Source organism: Gorilla gorilla, chromosome 20 (genome assembly GCF_029281585.2).
Source record: "Gorilla gorilla gorilla isolate KB3781 chromosome 20, NHGRI_mGorGor1-v2.1_pri, whole genome shotgun sequence".
Taxonomy (NCBI): domain Eukaryota; kingdom Metazoa; phylum Chordata; class Mammalia; order Primates; family Hominidae; genus Gorilla; species Gorilla gorilla.
The window spans coordinates 13,013,404-13,031,712 of NC_073244.2; the positions used below are offsets into that span (position 1 = coordinate 13,013,404).

The 18,309-nt window shown below is 47.2% G+C and overlaps 1 protein-coding gene across 7 annotated transcripts in view; it reads right to left on the reverse strand.

Moving 5' to 3' along the window:
* The window catches only part of INSR (insulin receptor), a 184,860-nt gene that overhangs the window by 59,391 nt on the left and 107,160 nt on the right, over positions 1–18,309 (reverse strand). For all 7 annotated transcript variants that reach the window (XM_055371434.1, XM_055371433.1, XM_055371432.1 and 4 more), the window contains 3 exons: positions 13,095–13,416; positions 3,370–3,518; positions 1,090–1,234 (listed from right to left, as the gene is read on the reverse strand). In XM_055371434.1, the coding sequence (XP_055227409.1) occupies positions 1,090–1,234; positions 3,370–3,518; positions 13,095–13,416 (616 nt within the window). The remainder of the gene's footprint in view (positions 1–1,089; positions 1,235–3,369; positions 3,519–13,094; positions 13,417–18,309) is intronic.

Below are 18,309 nucleotides of genomic sequence, written 5' to 3' on the forward strand. Positions count from 1 at the left end.
AGGAGCCATCGCAGGTTTTTGTTTGTTTGTTTGTTTTTTTATTGAGATGGATTCTCACTCTGGTGCCTAGGCTGGAGTACAGATAATATAGTCTAAACTATATTGTTTAGACCACCTTCTCAAGTCACTTACCATGTTGTTTAACATGTCCTTTTGTCCCTTTCCCCATTTGCTGTCTGTTCTACAGATGTGAGGCTGGGGCTGAGGCAGCCATCTTGTGACCATGAGGAACACAAAGATGGAAAGAATCTGGGTCTTCCACAGACCTCCTGCCTATGAGTCAATCTTGATCTAGCTAGTTTGAGTTTCTGCTGTTTTGCTAATAGAGTTTCTAGGACCTCAAGGAGAAGGTTGGAATATACTGGAATATACTGAGATGGAGTCCATCCCAGAAATTAGGATGGACAATTCGGACTAAGAGGGAATGTTCATTTTACGCATGCTAAACTCTACTCACAATGCAGCCCAAACAGCAAATTCAGCAAAAATTCCAGCCTGTACCCTTGGAGGATGGGCACCAAGGTTGGGCTGCTCCCACTTTTGTTTCTCAAGAATGACTATAAAAAAGCTTTTACAATTTTTGGCTGGATGGACCTTTAGGCACAGTCCAAGTTCTTTTTTCCCGAGGTTTTGCCAGATATACTTTTGTTTTTTATTTGTTTTTTTATTTGTTTTTATTTGATTTTTTAAAAATCCTTAAGTTTTTCCTTTTCTTTTCTTTTATTTTTTTGGACGGAGTCTCACTCTGTCACCCAGGCTGGAGTGCAGTAGTGTGATCTTGGCTCACTGCAACCTCTGCCTCCCAGGTTCAAGCTATTCTCCTGCCTCAGCCTCCCAAGTAGCTGGCATTACAGGCATGCACTATCACACCTGGCTAATTTTTGTACTTTTAGTAGAGACAGGGTTTCACCATGTTGGCCAGGCTGGTCTTGAACTCCCTGCCTCAAGTGATCCGCCCACATTGGCCTCCTAAAATGCTGGGATTACAGGCATCAGCCACCACACCTGGCCGAAAAAATCCTTAAGTTTTTCTAATACACGAACTTCCTAGTTAGCACTCAGGCCATACACACGATCAGGCCCACGTACCCGATTTCCAAGGTCTCTCCTCGAATCAGACGTAACTTCCGGAAGAAGGAAAGTGACACCAGAGCGTAGGATCGGCGGATTTTTAGATACCCTGAAATTTCTTCAATGAGGCCGAGGTTGGCTTCTAGCTCAGCTGCCAGATTGTCTAAGGAAAGGAGAGAATATCCAGTGAGTTTCTATACACATATTTCAATCTTCTCATGATTCTCCATGGTGAGAAGATAACCCTCAGGCTGCAAATGACTGGACATACCCAGCTCAAAACTCATCATGCTTAGAACACAATCTGAAGTCCTTAGCATTCCTTAAATGGGTCAAGCATACTTCTGCCCCAGGACCTTGGCACTGGCTGCGTCTGTTGCTCAGAATATTATTCCACCATATATCTCCTTGGCTTGTTCCACCATCATCTCAAACCCTCCTTTCCCACACCAGAGACTTCTCTAAAATAGCAACCCCCGGCTTGGTGCCGGTGGCTCACGCCTGTAATACCAGCACCTTGGGAGGGCGAGGCAGGTGGATCACTTGAGGTCAGGAGTTCAAGACCACCCTAGCCAACATGGTGAAACCCTGTCTCTACTAAAACTACAAAAAAAAAAAAAAAAAAAAAAATAGCAACCCCTTTTAGTCTCCATTTTAGAGGTTGACAAATGACAGCCCACTGGCCAAATTCTACCTGTTTTGTAAATAAAGTTTTATTGGAACAAAGCCATGCCTGCTAGCTGACATGGGTCTATGGCTGTTTTCATATTACAACGGCAGAGTTGAGTGGTTATGGCAGAGACTGCCCGGCCTGCCAGGCTGAATATATTCATGAAAGAGCCCTTTATAGGGAAAAGTTGCCCATTTCCATTCCACCCATTACCCTGCTGCACTTCCCTTCACAGCACAGACCACAACCTGACCTTACAATATCTGTCGATTTACTTATGCGCAAAAATCCATCAAGGTAAGGACTTTCCCTTACTCACTGTGAGTATTCAGTACATGTTTGCTAAAGAAATAAACAAAGGAATGCCTTTTTGCCTGACATGGTATTTCTTTTCTTTTTTTTTGAAATGGAGTCTTGGTCTATGGCCCAGGCTGGAGTGCAGTGGTGTGATCTCGGCTCACTGCAACCTCTGCCTGCCAGGTTCAAGTGATTCTCCTGCCTCAGCCTCCCAAGTAGCTAGGACTACAGGCATGTGCCACCATGCCCAGCTAATTTTTGTATTTTTAGGAGAGACAAGGTTTCACCATGTTGGCTGGTCTCAAACTTCTGACCTCAAGTGATCCACCCACCTCAGCCTCCCAAAGTGCTGGGATTACAGGCATGAGCCACAGCGCCTGGCTTTTTTTTTTGAGATGGAGTCTCACTCTGTCACCCAGGCTGAAGTGCAGTGGCGCGATCTCAGCTCATTGCAACCTCCACTTCCTGAGTTCAAGCGATTCTCCTGCCTCAACCTCCTGCGTAGCTGGGATTACAGGCACGCACCACCAAGCCTGGCTAATTTTTTTGTATTTTTAGTAGAGACGGGGTTTCACCATGTTGGCCAGGCTGGTCTTAAACTTCTGACCTCAAGTGATCCACCCACCTCGGCCTCCCAAACTGTTGGGATTACAGGCATGAGCCACTGCACCCGGCCCTGAGATTTCTTTCTGAAAACACAGCCTGCAGTTCTGCAATAAGGCATATTGCCTGATTGTTAAAAACGACGATTCCAAAGCCAGGTGGGGTGGCTCTTGCCTGTAATCCCTGCACTTTGAGAGGCTGAGGCAGGAAGATTGCTCAAGCCCAGGAGTTTGAGACCAGCCTGGGCAACATAGTGAGAACCTGGCCCTGGAAAAAAATTAAAAAAAAAAAAAATTAGCCAGGCACAGTGACACCTGCCTGTACTCCCAGCTACTTGGGAGGCTGAGGTAGGAGGACTGCATGAGCCCAAGAGTTTGAGGTTACAGTGAGCTAGAGTTGCCCCACTGTACTCCAGCCTGGGCAATGGAGCAAGACCCCATCTCTAAAAATAAAAATAAAAATAAATGTAAATGCAGATTCCTGATGCCCCAACTCCCAACGTAGAAAATGAGAATCTCAAGGTTAGTAAGGCCAAGACTGAGCTGTTCATTGCAGGTTTTGAGGCAGACTCCCAGCATGGTTCTATCCATGGGGCAGCCACTGAATGACCATCCTAAAAGTGCTTTAGGAGCACGCAGCAGGGTCTGCACTGCTTTTCTTCCCCGCTCACAGCTCAGAGGGACATGGAGCCCAACAGGCACCCCTGACGCCCACACAGAGACACTCACTGCCTCCTCGAATGTTGATGATCAGACTCCCGTTGATGATGGTGCATCCTCGGAGCTCCTGGGCAGACGTCACCGAGTCGATGGTCTTTTCGCCTTCTAGGAGGTGGCACACCTTGGGACAGGGACCCAGGCATGGGGTGCACAGCAAGCTAAGGATGGAGCAGAGAGAGAGAGAAAGAGAAAGAGAGAGAGAGAGAGAGGGGTCAGGGTATCCAAGGTCCTTCAGACATCTCAGGCATCTTTCTGCCTGATATGGTATTTCTTTGTGTGTGTGTGTGTGTTTGTGTGACAGAGTCTCGCTCTGTTGCCCAGGCTGGAGTGCAGTGGTGCGATCTCAGCTCACTGCAACCTCTGCCTTCTGGGTTCAAGAGATTCTCCTGCCTCAGCCTCCACAGTAGCTGGGATTATAGGTGCCCGCCACCGTGCCTGGCTAATTTTTGTATTTTTGAGTAGAGATGGGGTTGTACCATGTTGGCCAGGCTGGTCTCAAACTCCTGACCTCAAGTGATCCACTCGCCTCGGCCTCCCAAAGTGCTGGGATTACAGGTGTGAGCCACTGCACCCGGCCCTTTCTGCCTGAGATGATATTTCTGAAAACACAGTCTGCCGATCTGCAATAGGACATATCGCTTGATTGTTAAAAATGTAGATTCTGGAGCCGGGCGTGGTGGCTCCTGCCTGTCATTCCTGCACTTTGAGAGGCCAAGGAGGGAGGGTTGCTTGAGCCTGGGAGTTCAAGATCAGCCTGGGAAGACAGCACACCATGCAGGGTCTCAAGTGATGGCATAAGTCCATCATGCTACGGCAACGTCTTCTGACCTCAGCATTGTTCACATTTGGGGCCAAGTAATTCTCCACTGTGGTAGTGGGGGTGGCATCCTGTGCATTGGGGGATACCGAGCAGCATCCCTAGGATCCACTCACGAGCTGCCAGTAGCATCCCTCCCACAAGTTGTGGCAATTAAAAATGTCCTCCAGGCCAGGCAAAGTGGCTCACGCCTGTAATCCCAGCACTTTGGGAGTCCGAGGCGGGCAGATCACCTGAGGTCAGGAGTTCGAGACCAGCCTGGCCAATATGGTGAAACCCTGTCTCTACTAAAATATAAAAATTAGCTGGGTGTGGTGGCGCATGCCTGTAATCTCAGCTACTCAGGAGGCTGAGGTAGGAGAATCGCTTGAACCTGGGAGGCAGAGGTTGCAGTGAGCCGAGATAGCACCACTGCACTCCAGCCTGGGAGACACAGTCAGACTCCATCTCAAAAAAAAAAAAAAAAAAAGTCTCCCAACATTGCCCAAAGTCCCCTGGGGAGGGAGGATGCCAGATTGTCCCCAGAAAAGAACCACTGCCTTAAGTGAGAGACTTATGCCATTACCCTATGGTTGCAGGTCCTCTTGCTTTTACCCCAAAGTGACAAGACTCATATTTTACCCCAAAGTGATGGGACAGGACTCCTGCTGGACCCCACAGTGATGGGATTCACACCATATCCCATGGAGGCAGGACCATGATCTACCCTGTGCGTGACAGCAATGGGACTCATGGCATTATCGTGGTGATATGTTTTGGATCTGTGTCCCCACCCAAATCTCATGTCAAATTGTAATCCCCAATGTGGGAGGTGGGGCCTGGTGGGAGATGACTGGATCATGGTGGGCGGAGTTCTCATGAATGGTTTAGCACCATACCCCTTGGCAGTGTGTAGTGAGTGAGTTCTCACGAGATCTGGTTGTTTAAAAGTATGTAGCACGAGCTGGGCATGGTGGCTCATGCCTGTAATTCCGGCACTTTGGGAGGCCAAGGCGAGCGGATCACTTCAGGCCAGGAGTTCGAGACCAGCCTGGCCAACATGGTGAAACCCCGTCTCTACTAAAAATACAAAAATTAACCAGGTTTGGTGGTGCCCACCTGTAATCCCAGCTACTGGGGAGGCTGAGGCATGAGAATTGCTTGAACTCAGGAGGTGGAGGCTGCAGTGAGCCGAGATTGTGCCACTGCAGCCCAGCCTGGGTGACAGAGTGAGAATCTGTCTCAAAACAAACAAACAAAACTATGTAGCACCTTCCCCCTTTCTCTCTTCCTTCAGTCATGTAAGATGTGCCTACCTCCCCTTTGCTTTCCGCCACGATTGTAAGTTTCCTGAGGTCTCCCCAGAAGCAGAAGCTGCTATGCTTCCCGTACAGCCTGCAGAACTGTCAGCCAATTAAACCTGTTTTCTTTATAAATTACCCAGTTCCATGTATTCTTTATAGCAGTGCAGAAATGGACTAATGCATGTGGTAATAAGAGTGTGCCATTACCTTGAGATGATGGGCCTGATGTGGCAGAACTGACAGTTACCCCAACGTGGCAGAATTCAACCTGCTATTCCAAGGAGACAGGACATTTGCTGTTCTGTGTGGGATCTGATGCAACTACGGCTATAACATGACCCCATGTTTAACGGCAAGTGACTTGGGCAGCCTTTGGTTTTGCCAGCCTGCAGCCTGATGCCATCAAACTCACAGCCCCCAGGAGTCCTTTGGGAACCAGTCCTCCCCAACACGGGGTCTCTGAGATCAGTTCTTGGCTGCCAAAGCCCTTCTAGATCCAGGATGGGCACAAGATCCAAGCCAAGCTGAGCACCACCTTCTATTCCTGTGGGGGCTCAGAGGTGGTGGGTACAGAACTTAAGTCAGTGCAGTGAGGGTTTTGCTAGAACATGCTGGAAGGGGAAATTGTCTTCCTTCTGGAGTATCTAAGGGTTTTGCCATCTTGCTAGCATGGGGTGAAGGGTGAGGGAGAAGCTGCCTGAAAACAAAACCAACAAAGAGGAAAATAAAGATGAAGGAGACTGATCAGGTACATTGCTTAAGCTTCTTGATACAGCTATACCTGAAGCAACTCCCTGAACTTTTTGGTTATGGGTACCAACAAACTCCTTTAATCTTGGTTAAGTCAATGGTTTTTTTGTTTTGTTTTGTTTTGTTTTGTTTTGTTTTTAAGATGGAGTCTCACTCTTGTTGCCCAGGCTGGAGTATAATGGCACGATCTCGGCTCACTGCAACCTCCGCCTCCCAGGTTCAAGTGATTCTCCTGCCTCAGCCTCCCGAGTAGCTGGGATTACAGGCATGCACCACCATGCCCCATCTAATTTTGTATTTTTTTTTTTTTTTAGTAGAAACAGGGTTTCTCCATTTTGGTCAGGCTGGTCTCGAACTCCCAACCTCAGGTGATCCACCCGCCTCGGCCTCCCAAAGTGCTGGGATTACAGGTGTGAGCCACCACGCCCGGCCAGTTAAGCCAATTTGAGTTGGGGTTCTGGTGCATGAAACCACAAGATTCCCAACTGTTACAGTCTCCATTTCTTCATCTGAAAATAACACCACCAACGCCACAGCTTGTGATGAGGAACTCAATGAAGCATACCACAAAAACACTTCGCACACAGAACACAATTTTATCCGTTGCTACAAGGGTCATTTTTTATTGGTGGCATCCTTGTTGCTGCTACTGTTGTTCTCACACTCCTGGGTATTCAACTCTTCGAATGATTTTTGTGACTGTAGGATCATAAAGTATGTATCTAGTCTTCATCCCGGTTCTTGGCACAGAGCTTCAAAAACCCTTGGAACTTTCTGAGTCACAGGAATGCTTTTGTTAGGAGTGTTAGGAATGTCGGGGTGACTTGTCGGGGGGGCCTAGATAACATGAGGGTGGGGGGCGGTCACCAGAAAGAACAACCCTGTGATCGGAGGGTTGGGGCTTTTAGGACCTCCAGGGAGAGGAGGGGGCTGGAAATGGCAGTGTTCAATCACATGGTCAATGATTTCAATCAATCACGCCTAAGGAATGAGATTCCAATTAAAACTCTGGATACTGGGCCGGGTGCAGTGCCTCATGCCTGTAATCCTAGCACTTTGGGAGGCTGAGGCAGGTGAATCACGAGGTCAGGAGTTCGAGACCAGCCTGGCCAACACGGTGAAACCCCGTCTCTACTAAAAATACAAAAATTAGCCGTGCGTGGTGGTGCACGCCTGTAGTCCCAGCTACTTGGGAGGCTGAGGCAGGAGAATCGCTTGAACCTGAGATGTGGAGGTTGCAGTGAGCTGAGATTGAGCCACTGCACTCCAGCCTGGGTGACAGAGTGAGACTCCGTCTCAAAACAAACAAACAAACAAACAAACAAAAACTCTGGACGCTGAAGCTCAGTAGTACTTCCCAGCTGGTGGACACACCAGTTATGTCAAGAGGGTGATACATGCTGTTGCCATGAGGCAATATGGAAATTCTGCATCTAGAACTCTCCCAGATCTTGCCGTATGTGTATCCTTTATAATAAAACTGTAATTGTATAGCAGGGTTTTTAAATTTGAGACAAGATCTTGCTCTGCCACCCAGGCTGGGGTGCACTGGCACAATCTTAGCTCACTGCAGCCTCGAACTCCTGGGCTCAAGCGATCCTCCTGCTTAAGCCCCCCAAGTACCTGGGACTACAGGCATGCACCCCCTCACCTGGCTAATGTTTTTAAATTTTTGTAGAGATGGGATCTCACTCTGTTGTCCAGGCTGGTCTCGAACCTCTGGACTCAAGTGAGCCTCCCACCATGGCCTCCCAAAGTGCTGGGATTACAGGCATGAGCCACCACACCTGGCCAGGTTTATTTTCATTCTGTGAGTTCCTTCTAGTAAATTATGAAACCCAAACAGTTTGTGGGAATCCCCCAATTTAGAGCCAGTTAGTCAGAAGTGTGGGTGGCTGGGGGATCCCCAAGATGCTGCCAGCGTCTGAAGCAAGGGAAATCTCATGGAGGGCTGAGCCTTAAACTTGTGGAGTCTGATGCTAACTTTGGAGGAGGATGGTGTCAGAACGGTGTTGCAGTACACCCAGGTAGTGGCAGAACAGCTGAGGCAGAAACAAAATACTGACCAAATGTTTGACTTCTTTTATTGCCTCTATTCTTATTATGTGGCAGGCAATGCTCTAAGCCTGGAGTTGGCAAACAGTGGTCTGGGAGCCAAATCCAGTAGGCCACCTGTTTTTGCAAATAATATCCTATTGGAATATGGCCACGTTTATTGGTTAGTATATCGTCTAACCCTGCTTTCACGCTGCAAAGGCAGAGTTAAGTAGCTCCAACAGAGACCATATGGCCCTGAGAGCTGAAAATATTTACTATCTGGCCCTTGGCCAACCCCCGTTCTCAGCTGCCGGTATACATGAGTGAACAAAGCAGATAATATGCTTTCCCAGTGAGAAATTATAAATGACCATGAGTTCTTTGCAGCCTCTCCCACCAAGAAGTGGAGTCTATGTTCCCACCTGTTGAATCTGGGCTTGGCCATATGGCTTGCTTTGGCCAATGGAATATTTGCAAACGTGATACAAGCTGAGGCTTGAAAAGCACTTGAACATTGAGGTCTGCCCTTCCTCCTGCTGGGGTAAGAGACTTATGGAGAGAGACCCCCACCGACCATCTAAGACACAAGAGGCTCCCCTAAACCATCAGCCGTAGCTAAACAGGCCCAGGCCAGATAAACCTTCAGTCAACACATAAAATCATCAGAGCTCCTAAAGGAGTGTTTTAAGCCACTAAGCACTGACGTGGTTTTGTTACGCAACAAGAGCTAGCTGATACACTCACAAAGCTTATCATCTGGTTGGGGAGAGTGAATAAATTGACAACAAAGGCTAGGTACAGTGGCTCAGGCCCTGTAATCTCAGCACTTTGGGAAGCCAAGGTGGGAGGATCACTTAAACCCAGGAGTTCAAGACGAGCCTGGGGAATATAGCAAGACCCCCAACACTACAAAATTTTTTTTTAGCCAGGTGTGGTGGTGTGTGCCTATATAGTCCCAGCTACTCAGGAGGCTGTGGCAGGAGGATCTCTTGAGCCCAGAGGGTTGAGACCACAGTGAGCCATGTGGGTGCCACTGCACTCTAGCCTGGGTGACAGACCAAGACCTTGTCTCAAAAAAAAAAAAAAAAAAGACAATAAAAATATCAGCTAGTGACAAATCAAAGAGTTAAAAATAAATGATGTGACAGAGAGTGCAAGGATGATTGACTCAGACGGGAAGGATTTGCCAAGGAGGTAACTTTTAAGCTGCCATCTAGATGACCAGGAGAAAAAGTGGATCATTCTCAAATGCAGGGACAAGCATTTTAGGAAGAGGGAACAGCTAATGCAAAGGCACAGAGGAAAGCGGATGTAGCAAGTTGCAGGAAAAGCTCCTGCAGTAACGGCCACCACGGCCAAGGGGCACCGGAATGAAATGAGAATGAGAACTGGCCGAGCCTTCCCGATGGGGAGTTTGGATTCCGTCCATTGGTCTTGGGAAGCCACTGGAGGGTTTTAGGGAAGGACATGGCATATGATCAGATGACCACTTTTATTTTTTCTTTTGAGACAGAGTCTCACTCTGTCGCCGAGACTGGAGTGCAGTGGCACACTCTTGGCTCATTGCGACCTCCACCTCCCGGGTTCAAGCAATTCTGCTGTCTCAGCCTCCCGAGTAGCTGGGATTACAGGCGCCCGCTGTAATCCTACGCCTGGCTAATTTTTGTATTTTTAGTAGAGATGGGGTTTCACCATGTTGGTCAGGCTGGTCTCGAAATCCTGACCTCAGGTGATCCACCCACCTCGGCCTCCCAAAGTGCTGGGGTTATAGGCGTGAGCCACTGCACCTGGCCCAGGTGGCCACTTTTAACCAGTGTCACTAGAATGGAAGCAGGAGCAAAGAGATTGTTCAAGGGGACTGGGTCAGACCAGACATGATGGTGAAATAGATGGAGGTGTAGACAAATTTGAGACCTCAGCTTAATAGGAAGAAGTGAGAGAGGCCAAGAAGAATCAAGGATTTTAGGTAATCCTCCCCTTCCCAGTGGATACCCCATACTCATTGAAAATTTATTCATCACAAATATCTGGTCCTTCTCATCTCAGGAAGCAGCACTGTGCTATTACATCCCAGCAGGTACTTTGGAACGACAGTAGATGGTGAGACCTTTTTTTTTTTGGAGATGCAGTTTCACTCTTGTCACACTTGCCTGGGGGCTAACGTGCAATGGCGTGATCTCAGCTCACTGCAACCTCTGCCTCCTGGGTTCAAGCAATTCTCGTGCCTCAGCCTCCCGAGTAGCTGGGATAACAGGTATGCATCACCATGCCCAGCTAATTTTTTTTTTTTTTTTGTATTTTTAGTAAAGACGGGGTTTCACCGTGGTGGCCAGGCTGATCTTGAACTCCTGCCCTCAGATGATCCGTCCACTTCAGCTTCCCAAAGTGCCGGGATTACAGGCATAAGCCACTGTGCCTGGCCAAGGCCTTTTAACATGGGTTCCCAGAACTCTGCTCTGAAAACATCAAGAACTCCTTCCCAGATAAGCCACCAGAATGGAAGAAAACATCTGGCCCTATGTGATATCAAACCACATTAGAAAATGCCACAGTACTATTAAGTCTTTCATAAGATAAAAAGAAAAGCTTCAGGCCAGGTGCGGTGGCTCATGCCTGTAATCCCAGCACTTTGGGAGGCCGAGGTGGGTGGATCACTTGAGGTCAGGAGTTCAAGACCAGCCTGGCCAACATGGTGAAACCCCGTCTCTACTAAAAATACAAGAAAAAATTAGCTGGGTATGATGACAGATGTCTGTAATCCCAGCTACTTAGAGGCTAAGGCAGGAGAATCACTTGAACCCGGGAGGCTGAGTTGCGGTGAGCCAAGATCACACCATTGCACTTCAGTCTGGGCAACAAGAATGAAACTCCGTCTCAAAAAAACAAAAGCACAAACAAAAAAAAAAAATTGGCCAGGCTTGCTGCCTCACACCTGTAATCCCAGCTACTTGGGAGGCTGAGGCAGGTGAATGGCTTGAACCTGGAAGGCAGAGGTTGCAGTGAGCTGAGATCATGCCACTGCACTCCAGCCTGGATGACAGAGTGAGGCTCTGTCTCAAAATAAATTAATTAATTAATTAAAAGCTTCAGAAATAAAAATATTAATTTTTTTAAACCTACACAATAAAATACGGTGACAATGCACCACCCTCTCCTTTGTTTTCTTCCGTTCAGGAAAGGTCCCGGATACCAAGGATGTGCGGTCAATTTCTCAGGGTTTCTGTTTTAGCATCTCCTGCATCATCAGTGAGAAAATCAAAGGAGGTTGCTATATTTCTCAGGCCATAGTTAAGGTGAGGAAAAAATGCCTTTTATTTAAGGCCAATGTCTTTTAAACAAACATCTTGCCAGAAGATATTAACCCATTTTTTTAATTTCAATTGTGATTTTAAAAAGAAAGAAATGAATCAAAAGGAATATGGTCATTTCCTCAATCTTGGGAATACACTGGCCAAAAAAAAAAAAAAAAAAAACCCAAAACAAGTCTGTCTGGTATGCAAAGGTGATTTATAGACCCTTTTGGTCAATAAAGCCAAAAGGTTTTTTTGGTAGGTTTTTATCAACAACGAGCAAAACAAAACATATTGTACTTGCAGGTTTCCACAAACACTCAAAGAAAGAGTCATAAGAACTGAAATTACAGCTTGTTTTCCTTCCCGCCCTCTCCACCCAGGGAAATACAATTTCCCACCCCAACACTGTCGCTTGGCTAATTCTCAAGTCTGAAGAGGAAGATACTTTACGTAAGCAGGTCAGCTCAAGGCCCCTTGATGTGTGTCTGTTTCTGATTTGTTTTTGTGTTGTTTTGTGGTGTGTGTGTGTGTTTTAAAACAAAACATAAAACCTCAATACAAAAACCAGGAAACGGATTTTTGTAACTCAGTTACGGCCCCAAAATAGCTCATGGAAGAAGCTCACAGTACGAACAGAAAGTCTGCGATGTGCGTAGGAAATCTGACTCACTGTCGAAGAGAGAAAACCCTGCTATTTCTCACCCAAACGGCAGGAAATGGTTTGATTATACTGTCCTTCAGAGAACAGCAAAGCCCTGAGAATAATGCAGAAGCGAGTCTCTTCCTCCTGGAGACAGTATGTTCTGGGCTAATCTTGGCACACCACCAGGCTACAGGTCAGGGAAGACACGAAAGACCTTGGTATATCCTTCATGTGACAATGATGAAGCTACATCAGTGAGGACAGGCCACGTGGAGGATTTTAGGGAAAACCAAGGACTCTGTCCTTATTATATTTTCTTGTTCTGAAGCCAACCACAGAAAGCTTAGAACTGAGGTCCACAATGCCAGACTGGGCGCGGTGGCTCACACCTGCAATCACAGCACTTTGATAGGCCAAGGCAGGTGGACCACCTGAGGTTGGGAGTTCGAGACCAGCCTGACCAACATGGCAAAACCCTGTCTCTATTAAAAATACAAAAATTAGCCGGGCATGGTGGCAGGCACCTGCAGTCCCAGCTGCTTGGGAGGCTGAGGCAGGAAAATCGCTTGAACCCAGGAGGCAGAGGTTGCAGTGAGCCAGGTTCGTGCCACTGCACTCCAGCTTGGGTGACAGGGCAAGACTCCATCTCAAAAAAAAAAAAAAAAAAAAAAGAATGGTGGGCACAATGCCAGAAGTATATACTATCTGGTCCTTTAGAGAAAAAGGTAGCCAACTCCCGCTCCCAAGCCCAGGACCAAAACAGGGTGCAAAAGTAGCATCTGAGAGCAGAGACCTCACTCATAGCCAATTAACCCTGGGTTTGCACACAGTTCTAACAAGCAGCATCGTCACAACCAACCCCATGTTCCTTCTCCTCTCGGCTGCCCCCCAGACCCACATCTAGAACTCACTTGCTGGAATTCATCGTGTACCCGGAGGGACACTCAGGGATGCACTTGTTGTTGTGAATGACGTACTGGTGGCAGCCCTGCCTCCGCGAGTTCTTGCATTTGTGGTGCAGGTCCTGGCAGAAGCTGAAGTTCACACAGCGCCAGTCCTGGAAGTGGTAGTACGGGGGCGGGCAGGTCTCCACACACCTGCCGTCCAGGTAGAAGTTGCGGCAGGCCACGCACTTGGTGGGGTCGTCGGGCTGAGAACAGTTGCCCAGGCACTCGCTGTGGCAACAGAGGCCTTCGGCGGTGCAGCCGTGTGACTTACAGATGGTCGGGCAAACTGGAGAGAGAGAGAGAGAGAGGGGAGGGGGGGGGGGAAATAAATAAATAAATAAATAAATAAATAAATAAATAAATAAATGGCTTTGTCCAATTCCTGTCTGCATGTGCAGCAATTCTGGATCAGACAGTGAAAGCCAACCAAATACTAACAATAAAAGCGGCACGTCTACATCATTACCCACATGCCAGACACATCTATTAACTGGTTTAAGCCTCCAAACCATTGGTGTGCTTGTAAATGTTTAACAGCTGCCTGAGGGAGGGGCCCAGGGAGGCCCAGATTTATATAGCATTTGCCAATTTCCATGGTGTAAATATTCCTACCAGTGGTGGATTTCAGGCTACCAACATGAAGTTACTAAATATAAGCTGACAAAAAGATACATAGTAGCATTCCTCTAAGTAGTATTTATAAGTATACACAAAATGTATCTACTATTGACACAAAAGTAGTAAATAACCTCAACAGCACAAATAATAGGAAAACATCGTATGATATTAGGAGGTGGTGAGTTTTGAGTATTTGTTACTTTTAAAAAGCTTTGTTAATTTAAAAACTTTTGTTTTTAATGTAATTTGTTTCACTGTAGGTTTATGTAATTTTTATGAATATCTGTTTAACAAATGGCTCACAAATTGCCTGAAAACTTCACCATTGGCTCCAGCAAGCCAACTCCAGCATGCTGCTGCACCCCACACGTGAAGTAGATACACTGTTATCTCCTTTATTTTTTTGTTTTACAAATGGGGAAACTGAGGTACAGGAAGGTTAAGTAACTTGCCCCCAAACCACTGATTGCTTCAACAGACATTTGCTTGCACTAATCTAGATACTGTGGCCACTATGGGGAAAAAGTGGCTGCAGATCCTGCCTTTGGGAGCACAAGGTCTAATGGAGGAGACATGTTAGTTAGTTACTTAAACATGCAAATGTGGCTTGGTGTGGTGGCTCATGCCCGTAATCCTAGCAATTTGGGAGGTCGAGGTGGGTGGATCACCTGAGGTCAGGAGTTTGAGACCAGCCTGGCCAACATGGTGAAACCCTGTCTCTACTAAAAATACAAAAATTAGCCGGGTGTGCTGGTGCATGCCTGTAATCCCAGCTGCTCAGGAGGCTGAGGCACGAGAATCACTTGAATCTGGGAGGTGGAGGTTGCAGTGAGCCAAGATCGTGCCACTATACTCCAGCCTGGGCAACAAGTGCAAAATTCTGTCAAAAAAAAAAAAAAAAAGAAAGAAAAAGAGAGAGACAAACAGAGAGAGAGAAAAGGAAGGAAGGAAGGAAGGAAGGAAAGAAGGAAGGAAGGAAGAAAAAAAAAGGCTGGTTGTGGTGGCTCATGCCTGTAATCCTAGCACTTTGGGAGGCCAAGGTGGGCGGATCACCTGAGGTCAGGAGTTCCAGACCAGCCTGGCCAACATGGTGAAACCCCATCTCTACTGATGATACAAACAATTAGCCAGGTGTGGTGGTGGGCGTCTGTAATCCCAGCTACTCAGGAGGCTGAGGCAGGAGAATCGCTTGAACCTGGGAGGGGAGGTTGCAGGGAGCCAAGATCATGCCACTGCACTCCAGCCTTGGTGACAGAGGGAGACTCTGTCTCAAAACAAAAAACGAAACAAAACAAAAAATAAGAAAGAAAGTTGGGGAGTGTTCTTCACCCCAAATCCCCAGACTGTGATTCTCAGCACAGTGGATCCCACCGGCCAAACTCAGGGAAGAGAAGTGGCCCCAAAAGCTACATCCATATATGAACAGCACCATCTGGTCAAACTTTCTGCGATGACGGAAATGTTCTCTATCTGGGCCATCCAACATAGTAGCCACTTCTTCCTTGTGGCTTCTGAATGTGCTTAGTGCAACTAGGAAATCCAATTTTTTTTTAATTGTGGTAAACTACACATAGCATAAAATTCACCATTGTAATCACGTTTAAATGTATAGTTCAGCGGTATTAAATACTTTTATGTGGCTATGCAACCATCGCCACCACCCATCTCCAGAACTTTCTCATCTTAACCAAACTGAAACTCTGCCCCCATAAACCAGTCACACTCATCCTCCTCCCCAACTCCTGGCACCTTCCATTTTACTTTCTTTTTCTTTTCTTTATTTTTATTTTTATTTTTTGAGACGGAGTCTTGCTTTGTTGCCCAGGCTGGGGTGCAGTGGCGCGATCTCAGCTCATTGTAACCTCCGCCTCCCGGGTTCAGGTGATTCTCCTGCCTCAGCCTCCAGAGTAGCTGGGATTACAGATGCCCACCACCACGCCCAGCTAATTTTTGTATTTTTAGTAGAGATGGGGTTTCACCATGTTGGCCAGGCTGGTCTTGAACTCCTAACCTCGTGATCCTCCTGCCTCAGCCTCCCAAAGTGCAGGGATTACAGGCGTGAGCCACTGCACCCGACATCCCATTTTACTTTGTCTCTGTGACTCTGATGACTCTAGGAACCTCATATAAGTGGAATAATATAGGATTTATTCTTTTTTTTTTTAATTTATTTTGAGATGGAGTCTCACTCTGTCACTCAGGCTGGAGTGCAGTGACTCGATCTCGGCTCACTGCAACCTCCACCTCCTGGGTTCAAGGAATTCTCCTGCCTCAGCCTCGAGTAGCTGGGATTACAGGTGCCCACCACCACACCCCGCTAATTTTTTTTGTATTTTTAGTAGAGACGGGGTTTCACCATGTTGGCCAGGCTGGTCTCGAACTCCTGACCTCAAGTGATCCACTCACCCCGGCCCCCCAAAGTACTGGAATTACAGGTGTGAGCCACTGTGCCCAGCCTAGCTGCAGTATTTTACATTCCCACCAACAGTGTACCAGGGCTCCAATTTTTACCAAGGAACAAAACTTTTAACTGCATTTCATTTTAATTTCAGTTTAAAATTTTAAAAAAGTTTTACATTGATACACAATATTTTACACATTTATGGGGTACTTGTGATATTTTGTCACATGGATAAAATGTGTAACGATTTCTTTTTTGGGTGTGTGATGGGGTCTGGCTCTGTCACTTAGGCTCTGGGGTACAGTGACACAGTGACAGTTCACTGCAGCCTCAATCTCCTGGGCTCAGGTGATCCTCCCACCTCGGCCTCTTGGGTAGCTGGAATAATGGACATGCGCCACCACGCCCAGCTAAGTGTTTAATTTTTTGTAGAAATGGGGTCCCGCTATGTTGCCCAGGCTGGTCTCGAACTCCTGGCTCAAGCGATCCTCCCACCTCAGCCTCCCAAAGTGCTGAGATTACAGGTATGAGCCACTGTGCCTGACACAATTCCAATGTTTACTAGCCACAGATGACTACCGTCTCCCACACTAGACAGTTCAGGCATACAGAATAAAAGCCAACTCCCTATAGGCCTTGGGGGGTCTAATCCCTGCCAGTCTTGCTAAATTCTTCTCCCAGGCTGGCCTCCTTTCTGCACCTCCCACCCACACACACCCAGGCTCAGCCCTACCTTAGGACCTTGCACAAGCTGTTCTGGGTGGAACACCCTGGTCCCTTGTCCCCTTGTGACTTGCTCCTTTGCATCCTTCAGGTCCTTACACAGATCTTCCCTGATTTCCCCAGCAGAAGTTGCCCTTCCTGCTCCATTCATAAGCTAACACATTATCTCATTACATTTTCCTTATGGCATGGATCACTCTTGAAAATTATCTTGGGGCTGGGCACGGGGGCTCACACCTATAATCCCAGCACTTTGGGAGGTTGAGGTGGGTGGATTATTTGAGGTCAGGAGTTCAAGACCAGCCTGGCCAACATGGTAAAACCCCGACTCTACTAAAAATACAGAAATTAGCTGGGCGTGGTGGTGGGCGCCTGTAATCCCAGCTACTCAGAAGGCTGAGGCACGAGAATCACTTGAACCTGGGAGGTGGAGGTTGCAGTGAGCTGACATCACGCCACTGCACTCCAGGCTGGTTGACAGAGTGAGACTCTGTCCAAAAAAAAAAAAAAAAAAAAAACAAGAATTAGGAAGTTCTAATAGGGCTAGGGCTTAGCACAGTGGCTGATGCTTGTAATCCCAGCACTTTGAGAGGCTGAGGTGGGTGGATCACTTGAGGTCAGGAGTTCAAGACGACCAGCCTGACCAACATGGTGAAACCCGTCTCTATTAAAAATACAAAAATTAGTCGGGTGTGGTGGTGCTTGCCTATAATCCCAGCTACTTGGGAGGCTGAGGCAGTAGAATCGCTTGAACGCAAGAGGAGTTTGCAGTGAGTCAAGATTGTGCCATTGAACTCCAGCCTAGGTGACAGAGTGAGACTCCATCTCAAAAAAAAAAAAAAAAAAAAGGGAGGGGGGATTGTTAATAAGAGTCCCTTCCTTCCTTCTTAAGGCTGTTGCAAGAAATAAACAGGATGACGTCGGTAACACATCAGATTCTTTGATGGAGACATTTTTAGGCTTGATAGAAATTAACTACAGAGGGTATCTATAATTATCATAATTATCAACATCATTAACACTGATCTGTCTGTGGGAACCTGAGGGCTGAAATTCAATTGAAGGAAGCAATATACAAGGCAGACAACAATGATCCAGGACCCACAGAGTTCCAGCGCTCTGGCAAGGACACACACACAAGAGGAAGGGGCTTGTTTCCCGGGCTGGAGCCACTTCAGAGGGTCAGCCCTTTCATTCAAAAGAGGCGTCATCAATGGCCTAACACAAACCTCTCAAACACATAAGTCCTTCCGGCCTAGACAATGGGAAGAAAAATTATCCAACCATTGCAAACAAGGCCAGAGGCTGCGAGACTTTGCAATCCTGTGTTGGAGCCCTAGCTGACAGGCCCATCTGAGCTATTTCTTTTGTCAGCACAGGAGTTGGTCAACTTTTTCTGTAAAGGGCCACCAGCAAATACTTGAGGCTTTGCAGGAC